General features: G+C 44.3%; 1 protein-coding gene across 1 annotated transcript in view; it reads right to left on the bottom strand.

Moving 5' to 3' along the window:
- The window catches only part of SMURF2 (SMAD specific E3 ubiquitin protein ligase 2), a 708,378-nt gene that overhangs the window by 228,051 nt on the left and 458,526 nt on the right, over nucleotides 1-21,801 (bottom strand). Inside the window, exon 10 of the mRNA XM_069199920.1 lies at nucleotides 6,585-6,743. Within this exon, the coding sequence (XP_069056021.1) occupies nucleotides 6,585-6,743 (159 nt within the window). The remainder of the gene's footprint in view (nucleotides 1-6,584; nucleotides 6,744-21,801) is intronic.

The following is a 21,801-nucleotide window of genomic DNA, read 5'->3' as shown; positions in this document are numbered from 1 at the left end:
CGTGAAAAATTTCCAGATTCAGTTAGATGCCTGGTAATATTTCTAAGGTAAGGGGTCTGCAGCTAGAAGTCTTCATCAAGTAACAATGGTATGCTACTAAACTGACCTCTTTCAAGGCCTGTGAAGCGGAGTCAAGACTGATTTGCATATGGCTTGGTCCAAAATGGGGTGGCATGGTGAGCAAAAGAACGATGGATTAAACCCAGATCTGTGACTGGGGGTGAGTGTTTGAAAAGTTTTAGCACACTGTCCATCATCCTTTTGTGTTGCTAAAGTTGCCCTAAGTGGCAAGGGTATGCCCAGACGTGGGACCCGTGCTCACTGTGCCACTGGATTCAAGCTAGCCTGGCCGATGAAGAGCGATACCTTGACACCAGTCCCAGGATGCATGTTTCCAGTCCATGGTGGACCTGGCCTGGCAGTTCGGGCTGGACTGTTCCCATGTGGAACAGGGTCAAGACTGATTTGCATATGGCTGGGTCCAAACTGGAGTGGCATGGTGAGCAAAAGAATGATGGATTAAACCCAGAACTGTGATCATCCTTTTGTGCTGCTGTGAAGTGGAGTAAGCATCCTTTCCCAGGGAAGAAAAAGACCACACTGAGGAGCAAGGCAGCTATCTAAATTTGCTCAGTCTCTCTGAACCTTGAGCCCTTTTTTACTATGACAACGAACACAAGAAGAGGCAAAGCCAGTAAGTTGGATGCTCAGACTCTAGCGCTGACAACAGCAATAAAAAATGATTGCCCCAGTGTAAAAGAATTAAAAAAGGATAGGTTTGTACATACGAACTATGGGTAAGAAATAATTATCTGTGTGATGAAAGGCTGTACTTTTCAAATGTAAAATAGTCAATCATGGATTCTAAAGGAAGAAGACTGGTACACCTAAAAAGCCAATAGAAAGAAGTGATGCTAAAGCATTCCTTCTGAGTGACTCAAGATATGGTTGACAACATCTCAAGCCAATGGTTGAAGGTTGTAAAGAAGCAGAACCATAGCACCCTTAAAGTAAGTCCAGAGTACAACATATTTACATGGACTGGTGAAATTGCTATTTGACCTCAACTCTAAAAAAGGGCTCCTGCAGAGCTTGTTTAGGGAAACAGGTTTCAGCAAGTTGGAACAGTTTGTTTCAAATAACAGGTCCATGAGCATATGTCTTACTGCAAATGTAATCACCTCTAGACACAAATTTCAGGTAAGTCTTCCATTTGCACAAACAAAGAATGGAAGGAGAAGTCCACCCAAAATTAAAAATTGAGTGAGTGAGATACAGATTAAATAAGGTCTCAGCAGCTGGTGCTTTAACAAAGAGCTATGTGGCTGGGACATTTCATATGGGAAGATGAAAAAAAAACATAGCGGAAAGGAAAAGGAAAGTAGAGGGTAGGAAAAAATGAAGAAAGCTGTAGAGGACAATGGAAGGAAGAGAAGAAAGGAACAAGAGGTGAGAGATGAAAAGAGGCCTAAATTTGAGACTTTGTAAGCATACAATCTGGCTTTTAACCCCTTCCCCGCCATGGACGTAATGGTTACGTCCATGGCAGCGCCCATGTGGCGCCATGGACGTAACCAATACGTCCTGCCACCGGCCCTCGGGGGAAGCGCTAGCGCTCCCCCCGAGGGCCGCCCCCCCAGGACAGGGCTGAAAGGGGAATCCCTTTCCCTTCTACCCCCGACCCCCCCACCCCCCCTGTGACGTCAGCACGCAAGCGTGTGCTGACAATCACAGAGCCTCCCCCATCGCGCTGGAAGCTCAGCTTCCAGTGCGATCGAAAGAGAAATGATTCGCATTTCTCTTTCTATCACGTGGGGGAGGCCCGGAGAGGCTTCAAAGGGAAGGAAATGTATTTCCTTCCCTTTGAAGTCTCTCCAAGCGTTTCAAAAGCCGGATTGCTTGCAATCCGACTTTTGAAACGCCCACTAGACACCAGGGATGTTTTCTTTTTAAATTGGCATAAGGGAGCGACCCCTTGGGCAAGGGTCGCTCCCAGGGGGGGCATTTTTTTAAGACCTTTTCTGCCCCCCGGGGGGGGCAGAAACCTCTAGGCACCAGGGATACTTTTGTTTTTTTTGTTTTGTTTTAGGTGTGGGGAGCGACCCCTTAGGCAAGGCAGAAACCACTAGACACCAGGGAGTTTTTTTTTTTTTTTTTTCACACAAGGGGAGCGACCCCTTAGGCAAGGGTCGTTCCCCTGGGGGCAAATTTATTTTAGGCCATTTCTGCGCAGATCAGCCTATTTTAATTAGGCCGATCTGCCCCCAAGGGGGGCAGAAACCACTAGGCACCGGGGATTTTTTGTTGTTGTTGTTTTACAGATGGGGAGCGTCCCCTTAGGCAAGGGTCGCTCCCCTGGAGGGGCAAATTGTATTTAGGCCATTTCTGCCCGCTTTGGGGGCAGATCGGCCGATTATAGGTCAATCTACCCCCAAGGGGGGCAGAAACCACTAGGCACCAGGGATCATTTTTTTGCGCTGTCACGCAAGGGGAGCGACCTTGTAGGCAAGGGTCGCTCCCCAGGGGGGGTGGGAGGGCAATTTTTTTTAGGCCATTTCTGCCCCCCCCGGGGGCAGATCGGCCTATTGTTATTAGGCCGATCTGCCCCCAGGGGGGGGGGGCAGAAACCTCTTGGCGCCAGGGCAAATTATTATATATATTTTTTTTGTTTGTTTGTTTAGAGATGGGGAGCGACCCCTTAGGCAAGGGTCGCTCCCCTGGAGGGGCAAATTGTATTTAGGCCATTTCTGCCTGCTTTGGGGGCAGATAGGAAGATTTTAGGTCAATCTGCCCCAAAACCACTAGGCATCTTTTTTTTTGCGCCGTCACGCAAGGGGAGCGAACTTGTAGGCAAGGGTCGCTCCCCGGGGGGAGTGGGGCGACAAATTTATTTTAGGCCATTTCTGCCCCCCTTGGGGCCGGCTGAGCTAGAGGCCAAAATCCACAGGTAGGCACTGTTTTCTGTGTCCATGTTGTGTTTTGGGCCATTTCCTTTCGTGGGCGCTAGGCCTACCCGCACAAGTGAGGTACCATTTTTATCGGGAGACTTGGGGGAACGCTGGATGGAAGGACATTTGTGGCTCCTCTCAGATTCCAGAACTTTCTGTCACCGAAATGTGAGGAAAATGTGTTTTTTTAGCCACATTTTGAGGTTTGCAAAGGATTCTGGGTAACAGAACCTGGTCAGAGCCCCACAAGTCACACCATCTTGGATTCCCCTAGGTCTCTAGTTTTCAAAAACTGCACAGGTTTGGTAGGTTTCCCTAGGTGCCGGCTGAGCTAGAGGCCAAAATCTACAGGTAGGCACTTTGCAAAAAACACCTCTGTTTTCTTTAAAAAAATGGGATGTGTCCACGTTGTGTTTTGGGGCATTTCCTGTCGTGGGCGCTAGGCTTACCCACACAAGTGATATATCATTTTTATCGGGAGACTTGGGGGAACATAGAATAGCAAAACAAGTGTTATTGCCCCTTGTCTTTCTCTACATTTTTTCCTTCCAAATATAAGAGAGTGTGTAAAAAAGACGTCTATCTGAGAAATGCCCTGTAATTCACATGCTAGTATGGGCACCCCGGAATTCAGAGATGTGCAAATAACCACTGCTCCTCAACACCCTATCGTGTGCCCATTTTGGAAATACAAAGGTTTTCCTGACAGCTATTTTTTACTCTTTATATTTCAGCAAATTAATTGCTGTATACCCGGTATAGAATGAAAACCCACTGAATGGTGCAGGTCATTTATTGGCTCTGGGTACCTAGAGTTCTTGATGAACCTACAAGCCCTATATATCCCCGCAACCAGAAGAGTCCAGCAGACGTAACGGTATATTGCTTTAAAAAATCTGACATTGCAGGAAAAAGTTACAGAGTAAAACGTAGAGAAAAACTGCATATTTTTTCACCTCAATTTCAATATTTTGTTTGTTCAGTTGTTATTTTCTATAGGAAACCCTTGTAGGATATACACAAATTACCCCTTGCTGAATTCAGAATGTTGTCTACTTTTCAGAAATGTTGTGGTTTCTGGGATCCAGCATTGGTTCTATGCCCATTTCTGTCACTGACTGGAAGGAGGCTGAAAGCACAAAAAAATCGTAAAAATGGGGTATGTCCCAGTAAAATGCCAAAATTGGGTTGAAAAATTGGGTTTTCTGATTCAAGTCTACCTGTTCCTGAAAACTGGAAAGCTGATGATTTTAGCACCGCAAACCCTTGGCCTCCTTCTGGGGAACCCACAAAGTCTGGGTACCTCTAGAATCCCTAGGATGTTGGAGAAAAAGGACGCAAATTTGGCTTGGGTAGCTTATGTGAGCAAAAAGTTATGAGGGCCTAAGCGCGAACTGCCCCAAATAGCCAAAAAAGGCTTGGCACCTGAGGGGGAAAAGGCCTGGCAGAAAAGGGGTTAATGTTAGCTTACCCATTTGATAAAATTGTGTACTTTTGGGTTAACCATATTATTGGTGTCTCAGCTCAGCCAAGTTCAAGAGACATTTTAATCATGCAATTTGGACATGTTCCAAACCATAGGAAGTAAAGACATTTGTGAGAATGTTCACAGTGATCAGAGTAAAAGAGCAGATTCCTGCTAGGAATAAAGTGATGAGAACATGTGGGTGCCTGAATTAAGACTGGTGTTTAAGAGAGTCATTTTGAAGTATTGGTTCTGAAGGACCGGCTCAGGTGATACTCAATGGCAGTTAATAAAGAGGTTGAAAGCAGACTCGTTGAGTGAGCAGTGACAGCAGCAGACAAAATGCCACTGAATTGTGCTTAGATGGGGTACCTTCACACTGCCTGACAAAAGGAAAGAGAATGGGGACAGTTCAAATGCTGCAGAAATTATTACGGATTAGCAGCATAAAGTCTGAGAGATTATGCATTCAGCTGACTAATGATTAAAAGCAAATTACATTGATTAGAAAAAGAAAGATGGACCACGCACTAGAAGAATTGTCATGGAACTAGCTTCCTGTCTATATGTGGATTATGCTATGTTGTATGGACCACTGTCATGTTTCAAAACAAACAAAAAAAAAGACATATGCAAGGTATCCCATAGTCGACTGATATGCTTACATCTTAACCAGGGTACTAAGTGCCGTGCCCTTTTCTGTCCAGTCTTCAGGAATTTAATTAGCCGTAACACCTTATTAACTTGTAATTTTCCATTACAATTAGACTCTACCTTGTAAATGTCTCAATACATTTATTTAAAAATATATATATTATATGTATATCTGGCAAACAGAGTTAGAAAGTAAGAATTGGACTGTGCAGAGAGAAAAGGAGAAAGGGAAGGAAAAGAGGGAGCAAGAAAGTTCTACAAAAAACTAATTTCTAATAGTACTTAACAAAACTATGTTTTTTATTTTTTTCTGAATAGTAGATTAAAAAAGTGAGATTCTGGCAAGTAAAAAGGGATTATATTTGTTTGGGATAAGGAAATCTCAAAGAGCTTTTCTTAGCACACTACCCCAATCTTAATCAACAGGACTGCATTTTCAACACATGTGGACTGAGGAGAAGTTAGGATTAGGATGATGTTATTCTTCAGTGGTGCAATATAGAGCAACTTCAGGTTTGATGGTAGAATTCAACAAGGGCAGGGCTTGTTCACAGCAAGAGAGTCAGGTTTCCATGAATGAACACATATAGGGTCAATAGTATTATAATGAATTTAGTGATATTATTTGTGTGCTTTTTAGCTATGTATTAGTTATCCCTGAAACTGAAATGTGCCTGAAGTTTACTCTTAAGTGGCTCAAGAAGCCTAGGCTTAACTACAACTAACATTACAATAAAATGGATAAAGATATGTTGATTGTTGCAAGGTGGACTACAAGAAAAGCAAGTGTGTATAAACGCACAGTGTCAGAGTGGTATGTAATGAAAGTAACACACTGAAATACGTAAGAGAGAGAGGGAGGTGAAGCCACCAGGCACAAACACGTTGGCTAAATGGGATGGGTTGAGTCATTGTTCTCAAAGATACCACCTCTACTTTTCAACATACCGCAGGACCTCATTATTAAAGGTGAAAAAACCCCATCAACTCAAGGTGTTTTTAATTAATCTGGATCCCCATTTTGTCCAGTAGTTTTTTTTTTATTTAAGAACTCCTTTTTGCAGGGTCCGTCAGAAAGTTGAGTCCGCACTGGTGGCACCAGGGTGGGGAGGAGTTGCCTATGATAAAACATGACAAATACTTGTGTGAGGCCACCTCTTTCATAAGAACGATCTTCCATTGAGCAGTGCCTTGACAGTAGTTCTGTGACATACCCATTCCAGACACAGACCTGTTTACCTGTACGACGAAACAGGGAACCATTTTTCTGTGTATTGGCTACCGTACCTGATTTGTATGAATGAAAGTAATACAAACATATAGGCTAGATTATGCAGATTAACACTGAAATGGTATGTCACACGTGGCCTAAAATTCAAAACAATCCCCATAAACTAGTAACATATTAAGCAAAGTAAATTGTATAGAGGCAGAACAGTACATAGACATTTGCACTGGAGAATATGTTGTGCTAATACATTTGACTATCAGGAGTAGTATTAATAGCTTAAACTTACTTTAAAACTAAATGCAAGTTAGCTGAAAGCCGTGGATCCGTAAACTGTGTTGTTCTGTTGTTATGGTCAACAAAATAAACTCTCCCCGTTGCTGTATTACGGATTTCCCATCCGGGAGGCAGAGGACCAAGTTCTTCACAACTTATGTTGCTAAGATCCCTGTTACAACAAATATACAAATACTTAATTGTATTGTCTTCAAATCAAAAGAACAAAATGAATCAGGACAATGTCACACAGTATAAGGTCATTTTTCAGATACCTGATCCACTCAGCTGGACTCATGTATTTCCAAAGATGAAAACCAGAACAGAAAATTAAAAAAAGCTAACTTTTTATGACTCAGATCCTTATCAAAAAAGGCTACACTGTCCTACAAGTTCTGAGGGTAAGTCATGGAAGAATTACAAAAATCACTTCTAATTTTGCATTATCTAATTTGTTTTGTGTTTTAAAAAGATTGGGATAGTCGACAACAGCTGTGGAAACTATCAACGCCCATATCTGAAAATGTATCAGGTAAAGAAATAGGTAGGCAGGCATTCATTATAGAAAAAGAAGATAGGCACGCTCAGGAGCTTAAGAGGGAAGGAAAAGGAGAACAGAGATCACAGATTAAAAAATATTGCTGCTTCTAGGGTCAGACCTCTCTTGGTCTCTCAGTCTGCCTCCAGAAAACTCTCTCTAACCATATCCTAGAACCAGCACTAGTCCCACATGCCCCGGAAAACCAGCCAATGCTGTAACAAGCAACTCCATCGACTTTCATTAGTTGCCCATATGTAAGCCCTCAAAAAACAGAATAAAGATATCGCTTCCCATCATGTTCCACTTGCAGTCTGATGTACGCCCACACAGGCAGTGAGTGCCTATCCACACTGCCTTCTTGACCTTCATCATAGCACTTTTTCTAGACACGGTCATGGCACTCTGATCAGAACAGGGCAACCGTTAGTTCTCTCCATACGTACTCGGCACTGCCATCCCACTGCACCTACTACAGAAACCGATTCCTGGTGCCTCAATGGTGGTCTGTACACCATTTGGATCACTGGGGCGCTGTCCTCCACATGCTTTCACATATCACGAAACAGTCTCCAACCATGATGGTAGTGAGTCAGGGAAATTTTCAGCATGGATCCAAAGCACTATATCTGCACCTCTCCCTTAGTCATCCTCATTTCAAGTTCTAGTATAGTGTCAGGTGAACACTGTTTATAGAAAGCCAATTATCTCACTGTTGGTGTGAACTCTGCTGATGAAATTTGTTTAAAAAAAAAAAAAAAAAAAGCACCCTTTCAACCATTTTCTCTCCAAACACAGTACTCTTTCCCACATCCCATAAATCTTTTTCTTGGCATTCCGCTCTGCAGTTTAATTTATACTGGTCTTTTCTGATCTTGGTGCAGAGTACTGCAACCGATTTCAGCAGGGCTTCTTCTAATGATACGTGCTATGCATTCTATTCCTCCTATGGTACACAGGAGCCTAGCTTAATCAGTAAGATTCAGTGGGTGCGAATCTCCAATTTCCCAACTGAAAAAGCAGAGGGATGCAGGGTGAATGGGTGAAATAACCAAGGTTCAGGATGGACTGTTCCCATTAGTACTGATCTGCATTAGGTGGGCTTCTGGGGCTGAATCAGAGTTTGTCGGACAGGTATTTGGTTGCAACAGAGACCCACCCAGTCCAAAAGACTGCAAGTTTTCCACTGATGGAGTAAAATTTACTCTATTGATGTAAAACTTCCTCCAATGGCCGGATAGACTAGGTGCCGTAGTAGGTTAGCAGTCCAACTGTCGATCTCTTCAAAAGTGGCCAGTCAAATTTTTTTTTTTTTTTTAAACTGTCCCTCACAGCAGTAAGGGACAGTTAGAAAAAGAACAAGCATTTGCAATGCAATTGGTCTCACATTTGCTCCAGTTAGAGCTATTGGCGTTGTAAATTCCTAACTGGATTTTTCTTGCCACAGAAATTGAAAATGAAAAGTAAAACATTACTTGACATAAGCAAGCCGATTCAAAGTGACATGGCCACCATGAGCATGACCGTGAAGGAGAGACACAAAAAAGAAAAGAAGTTCGCTCAGAGTCAAACATTTTGGCACTCGTGCAATTATCCATGTAACAGGGTCAGTCTGCAAGGCGGTAGAAAAATCGCCCCAAGAAGGGACAAATGTAAAGTGTTTACCAATGACAAAGTGATTTTTGAAAGGCAAGTCCATGAACGAGTGAAAAAGATGGGTATGCAGTGGGCGTGGCTAAAAGCCCACAACACTTTCAACAAGTCAAAGCGCTTGAGCGCTCGACCTAAAATTGACCCCAACACAATGGGAATAAACTCTCATGCTGTGGGACTCATTAGGGTTCCACCCTACCCCCCGAAAACAAACTCTCACTTTAGCAATTTGTTTTTGAAAAATAAACTATGGCAATGCTTGATGGCCAGTGTTCTGTTTGACGGAGCAGTCCATCAAACATTTCCTAAATTGACAGGAGCCAGCACAACTGAGATTCCTACCAAAGTACAGAGATGTCCACGGGGCTTGCGGACATCTTTAAATTTGGTATTTGGAGTAAATGTAGGGGGGAAGACAATCATCCACCACTTGTCAGTCTTTACTCCGTCTGACAAACCCTATAGCAGGATCTTTGTCTAGAGTGGCCCAATGGGTGAGAAACAATGGATTGAAATGCTACACCCAGGAATTGTCAATGGTTAGATTATTTAAAAGACTTTGTCTAATCATCTGTTGGGTCTTCCTCATCCAAAAAACAATCAAGTTAAAATCTCTTAGTGAAATCAGGATTATAAGAAAAACCTATACAATCATAGCACACCCGTCTCAGGGCCCCCAGACCCAACTACCAGGCTAATAATACAATTATTTGGTGTGACTGGGCTGACAAAATGCTGTTTACAAATAACTTCTGGAATACTGTGTGCGATATGAGGGGCACCAAGTGGACCATCAATGAGCCCTGACCTACGCCATTATGCAGGACAGGCCGCCAACCATAAAATATGTCCTTCTCTGGTGCAGCTTCCTTGCTGCAGGCCACTCACCCAGGCATGATCCGATTTCCATGGACCCAGCTATCTGTAGACTGCTGTATGGTGTCCTCAGCTGCCATTGCCCATTTCACTGCTGGCCTGCAACTACCGACACTTAGTTCCTCCGCACCACTGTGAAGTACTGCGGAAGCGAGGAGAGCAGAGCAGCATGCAGTGACCAACACATCTTCGCTAGGAGACAGTCACCACTCTCCTGCGAAATGTCCACTAACTTCAGCTGATCATCAGCACTTGGCTGCATAGTGAGAAACCAGGTGTAGGGCAGGAGTTTGAAGATCTCATCCCAGTGGCCAACTTGGAACTCGCCTGGTCTGACACCCCTTTGTAAAGCTTAAATGAGTATAAAATTTCTCACAGCGTTCAATTTTACTAATATCATTAAATGTTTGTGATATAAAGGACCTTAATAGATGACCGTTCTGCCTAGATGTAAAAAAATATATAAACTATTAAAATTAAGTGCTGAAAATGATTGAATATTGACCTGAAAGGGGGACCTCTGTTCTTTCATAACATCCTAACTGCACTCCTCTCTCACCGAACCACTTTAGTTAAGTATTCTGGCAGCCTGAAGTTTATCCAATAAGATAGGAGTAAACAACAATTACTATGTACTCATGTAAGAACTATGTCAATGTATCTTTAATTCCCAATTTAGGTCCATAAACCCGGTAATACTGCTGGTGAAAATGAATGAGAGCTGTGCTCTTTAACATTTTGTGCTGGTAACTTCCCTACTATAAAACAGGTGTCTCCAACATTTTCTTTAAGAAGAGCTTCTAATATTCAATAAAAATCATCCTTAACAACTAATATCAAGATTACCAGCCTTTGCCAATCTGAAATGACTCCACATGGGTGATATAAAACAGCCACTGATAAGGTCATCTGGTGCCTCCATTTAGCAATTTATTTCAATGCCTTGATGAACGGCTCCCCTATGCCTCCTTCGTGTACCGGGGCAGAGAGAATCCCGATTTTTAAAAAGGGCTCAAGATCGCTCCCTTAATTACAGGCCCATTTGCCTGACTTGCAGTTCTTCAAAACTTTTTAGTCGTATTATGATGGACAGACTGCATGACTGGATGGGTCTATTGTCCCCCTTGCAAGCTGGCTTCAGGTTGCTTCACCTTCAATTATTTTACTGGAAATATGTCACTCTGGGGGGAGGACGTCTCTATGTTTTTTTTGTGGACCTTTGGTCCACTTTCAACCTCATACCAAGGGAGTCCTTGTGGAAGGTCATGATGAAACTGAGTGTTCCAAAATATCTTGTTGAAGTTATTATCAGACTCCATTCTCAGAATTTCACCCAGGTCAGATGTGGTCCCCAAGGCGAACTTATAGCCCCAATTCCTATAATTCGGGTGTAAGAGAAGGGTGTGTGCTAGCCTCAACCCTTCTTCCTTGATATATTAATGAGTTAGTGCTCCAGCTTGGGTTGTGTGACAACAATGCTCCGAGTTTCTGCCAATGGGAGGGTTCCGGCACTCCTGTTTGTAGAAGATAATCTTTTGATTTCAAAATCCCAATGGGGGAATTTCCTGCAAGCAGAGAGGCCTAGAGGTTAATCTTACTAAAACTAAGTATACAGTCTTTAATCACTGTCTGATGGCTCGCTCCCATCTGATTTTATATGGCGACCTCCCTGGAGAGAGTTTATACATTTGATTATTTAGGGGTCACTGGGCAGTTTGACTGGTCTCCCCACACCCATAAGTGTAGGCTTAAGTTGTAGCAATATTCAGGGGGTGTTGTGAGGTTCTACATTTCACCCAGTATCCCAAGCTCTCCAAATTTACAATCTGCAGGACCTGGGACATATTTGTACAGCAGGGAACTTTGGGGACATGAGAACGTAAGCAGTTTCGAGCTCGTTGAAAACCACTTCCTGCGTCTCCTCACTAATCTCCTAGTCAGCACTCCACTTATTCGCCCTCTTGTTAGATTTGAGCCACAGTTCTCTTACAAACAAAGTTGGGCTTAGACCCCTATTGTACTGGCGGCGAGTCTGGACGACACCTGAACCACTGCTATACCAGCAAGGATTGGAGGATTTTCTGAAGTTACATGGGGCTTTCAGAATCCTGTGGTTCAGTTTTAGAAAATGCCAGCTGACTGTGGTTGGTTGTGGGAACCTCTAGCTATCCTAAGGTTGACTGAGGGATTTTGAAATCAACACTCAAGGGTCTACATCTGCGTTTTATAGATGCTCTGATTTCTGGAGTTAGAAGAGTGGATCCCTTACTGCTGCTTTTCTTGAGTTTAAAGATGTCTACCTCTTGGAAGAATACCTGGATGAGATCGAACCCCTCCTGCCAAAGCATTGTACATGAAATTATGGGTTTGGGGCATTGTCTCTTTCTTCAGTTACAGCAAAGTGGCAGCACACTAAAGAATAGATGCATATTGTCCCTTTTGTCCCCAGGTGATAGAATTTATTGTCCATGTTGTCATTTTTTGTCTTCATTATCACGGGTACAGAAGGAAGTGGATCTTGCTGCTATGCCATATCCTGGGGATTCTAGATCGGCGATTTGGATCTTTAGAAGTAATACCAGCCAACCCATTGTATTTGCCATCTCCTGTTTCTTGTTGAACATGTGGAGGCTCAGGAAGACCCTTTTGGGGCGCGGCTCAATTTGTAACAGTATTTAATGTATGCCGCGGGTCGGGCTAGCGACTGCTTGACCAGCTTAAATTCCAGTCTGACCTGGGCTGGCGATGCAAGCCCAGGGAGCCGAAACACACGCTTATAGGTCTTTATCAGAAGCTTATCCAAGAGACTTACTTCCATCCCCCTCATTATTTTGGTCCCGTATGTGAGAGTTGGAAGTAGTTTCGCTCTCATTACAGTTGTTAGGGGGTTCAGAGCGTGACCACAAATTGAGTTTGCCAGCTTACAAAAGGCGTAAGTAAGGGCCTGCAATTTGATTTTTATTGCTTCTTTTTGTAGCGGCTAATTACCTGTGGCATGGCATCAACCACAACTCCTATGTATCTATACGAACTTACTTCCTCTAGGGTTTTCCCATTCAAGTGCCATTTCCGTTGGCTAGTCGGCCTGCGGTTTAGGGTAATCATTTTAGATTTTTTATGATTGATTTCTAATTCGTTAGATCCTGGTGTTCTTCTAATGCGTTTAGTAGTTTTTGCATGCCTATTCTGATGTTACTAATTAGTAATAGGTCATCTGCATATAGAATATTAGATACTTGTTGGCCGCCCAGTGAGGGAGGATGGGATGATGATCATTTAATTTGGCAGAGAGATCTGCTATGTACAGGTTGAAGAGTGTTGCGGCCAATACACAGCCTTGCTTAACACCAACTGTTGTTTTAACTGCCCTGGATAGGTGAGAGCCTCCCCCCAATTTAACCTTCACCCAAGTATCAGAGTAGATAATTTTGATGGCACTTAAGATAGTGTGTGGTAGCCCCCACAGTTGTAATTTGGCCCACAATCTGCCGCGGGGGACACATTCAAAAGCAGCTTTAAAATCAACAAAACATAAGTAGGTCGGAGTCCCCTTTGCTTTTGCTCTGTTGATAATCAGTCCCAGTGCCATAAGATTTGTTAATGTTCCTTGGTGAAGCCAGTTTGATTTAGGGGTAAAATATTTGTATCTGCGATCCAGGCTTCTAGGTGTTTTAGCACACAGGATGAGAAGTACTTGAGGTCAACATCTAGAAGAGCGATTAGTCTGTAGTTGCTTGGGGAAGCCGCGATCCCACTCTTAAATATGGGGTGGATTATACAGCCTTTCCAGGATGCTGGGACAGACCCTGTTGTAAGCACCTCGTTGAACATTGCAGCCAGGAAATTGGCCCATCTTTCCGTTTCCTGTTTAAATAATGCTTGCGGTAAGCCGTTTGGGCCAGGGGCACAATCCGTTCGTGATTTTCCAATGATTTTTAATAGTTCTGTTGCCGTAAATTTCAAAACTTCAAAACTTCAGGAGCATTGGGTTCCCAGTTAAAGATGTGCCCCTGGATTTGAGGACCTTCTTCGATGGTCAGTTCTTTTAGATGGGACTTTAAGTGGGATACCCATGCTTCCTCTGTTAAGTTAGCATTATTACCTGCTTTTGAACCTTTGTCCATTGTATTAATGATTTTCCAAAATCTTTCGGAGTCGGATGTTTTAGTCCCAAAGTGTAATTTGGCCCAAAGGGCCTCCTGCTGGAGTTTTTTTGAAGGTCCATAGATCCCTTTTGAACAATTTCCTTTGCTCACGCAAAGCGGCCAGTATCGATCCATCGTCTGGACATTTCCGCAGTAACCTTAATAGTTTACCTACAGCTGCTTTCCTTCTGCACACTGGCTGTGGCAAAAGTAGACATTGACAATTTTTTTTGTGTTGCTTAAGGAGTCTTTTTTTAAGAGATCGGAGGCAAAGTTCTCCCAGACAGTTGTCAACTTTGCCCCACTTGTGCCCATTAAGTCTAGCTTTCGTAGAGCCTCTTCTGCCTGGCTTTCAATGGTGTGTGAGGACCATTTGAGTCGCTTTATATTTCCGGTGCCCATTGCCCCGTTTAAGGCTACTGCCTTTTCTGGCTTTTGTGGTGATGCACGGATCCCAAATACCTGCGGCTTATGATCGCTTTCCGTACGGTCCATGATACTGAAGGCATTTACTAATGTATACAATGCAGGGGACACCAATGTGTAGTCTAGATAGGAGACTGTTTTCCCAGAGGATCTTGTCCATGCCGGTGGGATGTCCGGCGACTTCCGCCCATTTAGCACAAAGAGGCCTACCGATTCACAGGTGTGTATAAAAAACTCTCCCCTAACTTGTCTTTCCTGTATTTTTTGGGAGGGTCTGACTGGGCATCCTTGCCACTGTTTGAATGTTGTACTCACTGGGGTTGTGGAAAGGCAGAGATTGAAGTCGCCTGTCATTAGCCAAAATGCTGATTTTACTGTGCTTTTTATCCTTAATAGTTAACAATTTGTTTGCTTTGATTTTTTTATTTTTTGGATTGATGTATATATTGACCAGGATCAGTGGTTCCTCTGTATTTTTCCCCCAATCGTCCAGCCGGAGTAGTTGAAAGGACTGGTCTTCCTCCTTGTACTCCGAGATTTTTACTAGGATGTTCGTACTAACATAGATAGCTAGGCCTCCCTTCGACCTACCGGGCCTATTGGTTTTTGTAGCTGGGCTAAGATATTCTGTGAATCTGATTATTGGTATTGATTCCATTGCCCAGGATTCCTGTAAGAGTAGAATGTCGAATGAACTAAAGAATTTTGTTACTGCAGGGTCTTCCACCTTTGCCCGTAGGCCACCAACGTTCCAAGAACAAATGGATAATATCCCTTGTACAGGTTGATCATTAACTATTCAACTGTTGCCCATCAGTCCTGGGGGTGAAGCCGCCACTGCCCATTCCCTTTCCGGATGCAGTTGCTGACCCAAGACCACTCTTTTCCTCCCTTCTTCTCTCCATATTTGGACTCTCAGTGGGTGCTTAGGTGGTCTCCTCTCACTAGACCTTTCTTCAGTAGGTCTACTGGCCTGATGGACTCCTTTCAAAACCGACCATGCACCTTTAGGTTTTCCCAGGTGTTGCGAGTCTAGTAACAGGGTTGGATATCGCTCTCCTTTGTAGATGGCCACCTCAATGCCCCAGGCTTTCAGTAGGTCCTTCCTTTCCATGATCCGCTTTGGGATATCCGGTGCTGAGAAGATAGTGAGTGTTGGATTCGAGTGTTGGTTGCCTCTGGCTTGAATAAATGTTATTGCAGCGAGGTCATTCGATTCTACAAACTGTAAGTCCGGTAGAGCTTTTAGGATTCTTAAAATAGCAGAACGATTAAGAACGTCTGTGGGGGACCTGGAGGTGAATTCTGTAATCCAAAGCAGCTGAAGAGTGGACTACTGAGTATTCGTACATGTTATAGGTGACTGGATTGGCTCTATATGCTGGTTTTGCTCTTTATAGCCATCCTCCCGCTGACCGGTGCCAGATTTGTAACCCTTGGTGCCCACATTTGCCAGTGTTAGTCGGGTGGACTGCGGAGGCGTTGTGGGTTTATTCGCTGCTGACCCCTTCTGGGGCTTGTTCTTGTGACCATTATTGTGCTAACTGCTGAGAGTGGCCTCAAAGGAGACCTTGTTGACTGAGTGGAGCCTGCTGAAATGGGGAGAGTTATTACATCTGCTGTTATGTTAGGGCTTCTGCTTGTGCGGGTGGAAATGACTCAGTTGTACCTTCCACTTGACGTCACATGATCCTTATTTGGTTCCTCTGGGCTAATATCGGCTGTTTTTATAGTAGTTAGTTGATGGAGTTGTGCGGACTTCCTTTCTTTCCTTGCCCGCTTTCGTTCTCTTTTTGATAAAGCCCGGGTTATGGGAAACTCAGGGTTCCCGTGTTTATTGATGGTTTGTAGCGAAAGATGATTCTCCATGGAATCCATACTAAGGCTTGTTAGTGGGCGGCTTTCAGCCAATGTTCTTTTCCCTTTTGTGGTCGATGAAGCCGGCGTTAGGGAGGAAAGGGGCTGCTCCTCTTGTTTCTGCTCCCACGGAATAGATATTGGCCTGGTGGCAGGAGGATTAGTACATGTGTGTTCATCCTTCCGGATGGAGCAGATTTCTTGCAGTATTGCCTGTAGGATTTGCGGCAGTTGAGATATCTTATCTACCACCTCCTTGCAGGAGCAGATTGTAAAGTTATTAGAGTGATTGATTTGCGCCCTTGTTATTAGGATGTTTAATTTTTCCAACTTGCTGTCAATTCCAGAAACAAATACTGCCAATGTGTTTAACAAGTCAACTTGAATGTCCATTTTATTTGAATGGAATTGCAGCGCCATGTCCGTTGCTTGCATTGAGTTTAGAATCGCAGCCCACATTTCCTCAGACCTGACTGCCACCGGGGCTTGTGTCTGAAGGAATATCAAGTGGAAACCAAGAGCCCGACTCAGTTATATTTACTTTGTGGGGAACTTTCTGTGCGGCTGACACAAATTCTGCCTTTGATGATCTGCTTGGAGAGACCTGTTCTGGAACCCAAGACTCCTGTTCTTCATCTTCACAAACGTACATCGGAAAGGAGTGGAGTTTGGGGCTTTGACAGAAGGGGCCACCTTCCTGGGATTCTTGTTCTAAGTGTTCTGCAATTGATACCAGCTCTGAGTCCAGGATGGGTAGCTTGGCTGGGCTGGATGTTCGCTGATACTTAATGGCAGCTGGGGGTTTGTTACCTAGGATTATATCTTGCCTGAGATTGTAGGGGGCTCCTGTTGCGGGGGTGGCTAGCACCGCGTCTTCCTGGGCTGCATTTGGCGCGACTACTTTTGTAGGCTGATTTCTCCTAATCACTACTGTTGGAGATAGGGGAGGAGGAATGGCTGGATTCATTCTGAATTTCTTTTCGTTGCTTCCTTGCTACCGCAGGTCTTTGCTGGATGAAGTTATTTCCCCGAGGCTTGTTTGGGTTAGCACTGGGGATTCGATCCTTTTTCCGGTAGCGTGGGTTCCTGCAGCAGCGAAGTAATCGGTTATCTTGCGCTGCTTGGGGGAGACTGCGGGTCCTGGTGTCCCCTCTGGGGTTTCCGATTTCCAAAAGCCAGGCTCTCGCCATATAATTTTTTCCATGCTGGAGTTTTGGTCAGCCCCCCCTGCTTGTGACGCTTATCAAGTTCTGCCTTCTACATGGGAGGGGGTGATCCAGTTCGCTACTTGCTCTCCTTTTTGGGGTTGCTTCATCCAGAGCCAGGTCTCTTTTCCTTTTTCTCTTTCCTTGTTTCGGAGGATGATTGATGATATTTTCTCATGCTTTACCTGATCTCATCGTCGGTCAGTATTGTTGCCTTAGAGCTGAGTAAATATGGACAGGCTGTTGGTAAGGCAGCGGGGTCGCTTACTGAGCCTCTTTCTTTTTTTTTTTCTAAACTTTAATAGGTACCTTTCTCTTGAGAAGATGCCTTGTCGTGCCTTGCCTTGCTGTGAGCTGAATCTGAGGGTATACTGAAGCTAACCATCCTAGGGGTCTTGGTGCCTTTGGGGGACTGGGTCCAGGGGCCACAGGGCAGCGCGGCCCCTAGTTGCCAGTCCTTGCTGCTACTCCTTACTGCTCCTGTCCCGGGCTGCCTGGTCCTGTGGGCAAAGTCAACCAGACCAAACAAGCAGGCAGGGGCTGGAGGGGGCTGGGGTGGGGAGGTTTGAGGCCCTAAGATTAATGACTGACTGACAACAGCCATTGCTGCAACGCCCCTAGCACTAAGTTAATATTATTAATACATTTCTCCAACACTGCATGATGTATCACTCAAATATCAGCTTTAAGTATTAATATTGAAATTCAATTAATATTCATATTCAACCATTTTTCTCCTAACATCAGCTTATGACACATTTTCAATTTTGTTATACATGTATTAATTCAACCAGGCAAAAACGTCACATTTAGCAGGCTGGACTGCACACTGGAGAGCTATATACAGGTAGCTGCAGAACTACCGGTAGCTCACGAGCTACTTGTTGAAGAAGACTGCTACACACTGAAACTTGCTGTTTCACTTAAAAAATAGTAACATTACAGACATGAAGTACAAAAGCAGAATCTGTAGTGCAAAATACAGCACACCCAAAAAAAGTATGCAATTTGTTGCAAAAATATGTCTGAATCAGTTTTATGTTAGGGTTAATAAATGTTGTAGCTCAGAATGTGTACAAATATTGCCATTAAAAGACACTTTGTTGCTTAAACTACAGCTGTAATTATAAATACTTTGATATATGTCTGCTTTGTGAACTTTAAAATCCGACCTCCAGTCTCACAATGTTCCTAGGTATTGATGTCATAAAATGATAAAACTGTACTGGAAAGAAAACTGGTAAATGAGAACCTCCCTTTTGGTTCAGTCAAATGAGAAGAAGAGTCTTCATCAGGCCCACAAAATTCTTCTGGGGGTAGGTCCAAATCCTCTTCCTCCTCTTCCAAAAAGATACCTTGGTGCTTCCTGTGTAGGGAAGAAGGCCATAGGGGAGGTTATAGCAACTGCCGTAAGAAAAGCACAGAGATTACTACTGCCACTCCTCCTAGTGCCCCTAGTAATATACTCGGAGGCTAGAGACCCCAAGCTTGGTGCCACCAGGAGGTTTGTCATACCTCGGAGATTTAGGGAGTTCTTATTGACCTTAGCCCATGGCATTCCCCTTGCAGGGAATCTTGGGCAAAGCAAGACTTGGGACAGACTTTTCCCACACTTTCACTGGCCACATGTGTCTGAGGACACTAAGGAGTTTGTTAGTTCCATTGTCACCTGGCAAGACAGGTGGCACTACAAAGGCCCACTTAATTCCACTTACTGTGGTTGGAATACGCTTCGAGAGGGTAGGGATTGACATTGTTGGTCCCTTGACCCTCCCCTACAGCATCCGGGAACCGATTTATTCTGGTGGTGGTAGACCATGCCACCAGGTACCTAGAGGCCATTCCCTTTAGGTCCACTACAGCTCTAGTGTCCAAGGTCCTCCTGGGAATCTTCTCCAGGGTGGGCTTTCCTAAGGAGGTTGTATCTGACAATGGTGCAAACTTCATGTCAGGAGACCATAAAGCAATGAAGAAGGAATGTGGTTTGACCTATAAATTCAGCACCCCTGATCCACAGGAAAATGGGCTAGTTGAGAGATTCAACAATGCCCTGAAAGGTTTCATTATGAAACACTGACAAACTGAGGAGAAGATGGGATGTCCTAGTACCTTGCCTTATTTATGTGTACAGAGAGGTTCCACAGAAGGGAGTGGGTTACAGTCCATTTGAACTTCTGTTTGGACATCCACTTGCTCTTGTGAAGGTGGGTTTGAAGCAACCTCTCAAGCCTCCTAGACAGGACATAGTTGACTATGTACTAGGCCTGCACTCACACATGGCAGAGTACATGAAGAAGGCTTCCACAAACCTTTAGGCCAGTCAAGAACTTGGGAAGCAGTGGCATGACCAAAAGGCTGCACTGTTTGTTTACCAGGCAGGTCAGAAAGTCGGTCTTAGAGCCTGTGGTCCCAAGAGCACTCCAAGACACATGGTGTGGCCCCCACACCACAGTAGAGCAGAAAGGTGAGGTCACCTATTTGGTTGACGTGGGCATTTCCAGAAGCCCGCCAAAGGGTGCTTCATGTGAACCTGCCCTAAGCCTTACAACGACAGGGCTGACATGAGCTTGCTCATGGTCACTGATAAAGGACAGGAAAAAGAGTGACCCTCTCCCTTACTTTATCTCCCACAACCCTGCTGATGGTTCACTGGATCAGGTAGTCTTTGCAGATTGCCTCACTGAACAACAACAAGCTGACTGCAGACAAGTTCTCAGTCAGTATTCTGAATTCTTCTCCTTGACCCCTAGTCAGACCACCTGGTGTGCTCATGATGTGGACAAAGGTGATAGTCTGCCTGTGAAATCTACAGGCAGCCTGACCATGTCAGAGATTGTACCAGGGTATAAGTCCAAAAGATGCTGAATTTAGGGGTGGCTGAGCCTTTAGATAGCCCTTGGGCTAGCCCAGTAGTCCTTGTGCCAAAACCTCACTATCAGGGTGGAAAGAGAGAAATGAGTTTGGTACAGACTACAGAGGTCTCAATGCGGTCACTAAGACTGATGCCCATTCAATTCCTAGGCTCATGGGGACACTACTTAACCTTCCTCTTGTTTGTTGGTTTCCTCCAGGTCCACTGGTAAGGGTCCTGAATCCCACAAACTCCAACCACTACTCTCTGTGATAGTCTACGGGACGACTTGGTAGGTAACTACCATGCACCTGGTCGCTGGGACACTTACCGTACTTATCTCTGGTGTTTTCATCGACCCCAGCCCATAGCTAACTACCACACTTACCTTGGTTGGGTTCACTGTTTCGCATTCCACTTACTTAGTATATGGTTTGGCCCCCCCTATCCCCATAGGGCCCTGTACATTTTATGCTATTTCTGTTGGTTATCTTGTGTATATATTGTGTGTAGATATTTCCAAAGAGAGATATACCTATGCTTGTTTAGTAGTAGCGTAGTAATAAAGAATTCTTTATTTTTGCAAAACTTGTGTGGTTCTTTTTTTTGTGAGAGTTACTGTCTGACTACTGTTGTATTGCAAGTGCTTTACACTCCTCCAGGATAAGCTTCAAGCTGCTCACCTCAGCTACCCCTACAGAGCTTTTGCTATCTGGAGACCTATTCACCATCACTAAGGGTTGCGTATAGAATAGTGCACCAAAGGTGTACACCATAAACTGAGCCAGCCTTCTACAACTTGTTCATCAGATAGAGACTACTAGTTGAAGATTCCTTGCCTTTGAATAGATACCCAAGCGAAAGTATCCCGGAGGCAGGTCTGCAAACCGAGATCATACTAGAAAGTCCAGCAGGACCGAATGGGCAAAGTACCCATGTCTATGGACCGGACTATCAAAGCAGTAGTGTTTGGTAAACGTGTACAGAGAAGCTTACGTTGCTGCCTCACTGATGTGAAGGACTGGAACTCCACGTACTAATGCAGTGGTCACAGCTGTAGCTCAGGTAGAATGAGCATGCAAACCTTAAGGTGGTTGCTGTTTGGCCAGTGCATAGCAGATCTTAATGCAGAGCACGACCCATCTGGAGATAGTCCACTTCTGCACTGCCCGACCTTTCTTTGCACCCACATAACCAACAAAGAATGATCATCCACCCCGAACTCTTTTGTACGATCAAGGTAGAACGCCAATGCTTTTTCTGGGTCCAGGCAGGGGAGTCTCTCCTTTTCCTTAGAGGGATGTGGGGGAGGATGAAAAGTAGGCAGGGTGATGAACTGGCCTACATGATAGGCTGTAACTACTTTTAGTAGAGAAGGAGCCCTAGTGCAAAGCACCACTTTGTCAGGATAGATGGAAAGGTAGGGAGGCTTAGATGACAATGCCTGCAGCTCACTCACCCTGCGGGCAGATGTAATGGCCACAAGGACAGCTGTTTTTAAAGTGAGAAGCCTGAGAGGCTCGAAAAGAGTGCACATCAAAAATGTCTCCACTGGGGCATAATGAATGGGGATGGAGGAAATGTATGTGTAAGATCTTTAAGGAACCTACATACAAAAGGAGACTTAAACAAAGAAGATTCATCAGGCAACAACAGAAAAAGAGAAATAGACAAATAAC

Source organism: Pleurodeles waltl, chromosome 7 (assembly GCF_031143425.1).
Source record: "Pleurodeles waltl isolate 20211129_DDA chromosome 7, aPleWal1.hap1.20221129, whole genome shotgun sequence".
Taxonomy (NCBI): domain Eukaryota; kingdom Metazoa; phylum Chordata; class Amphibia; order Caudata; family Salamandridae; genus Pleurodeles; species Pleurodeles waltl.
This window is presented reverse-complemented; position numbering and strand designations above follow the sequence as displayed.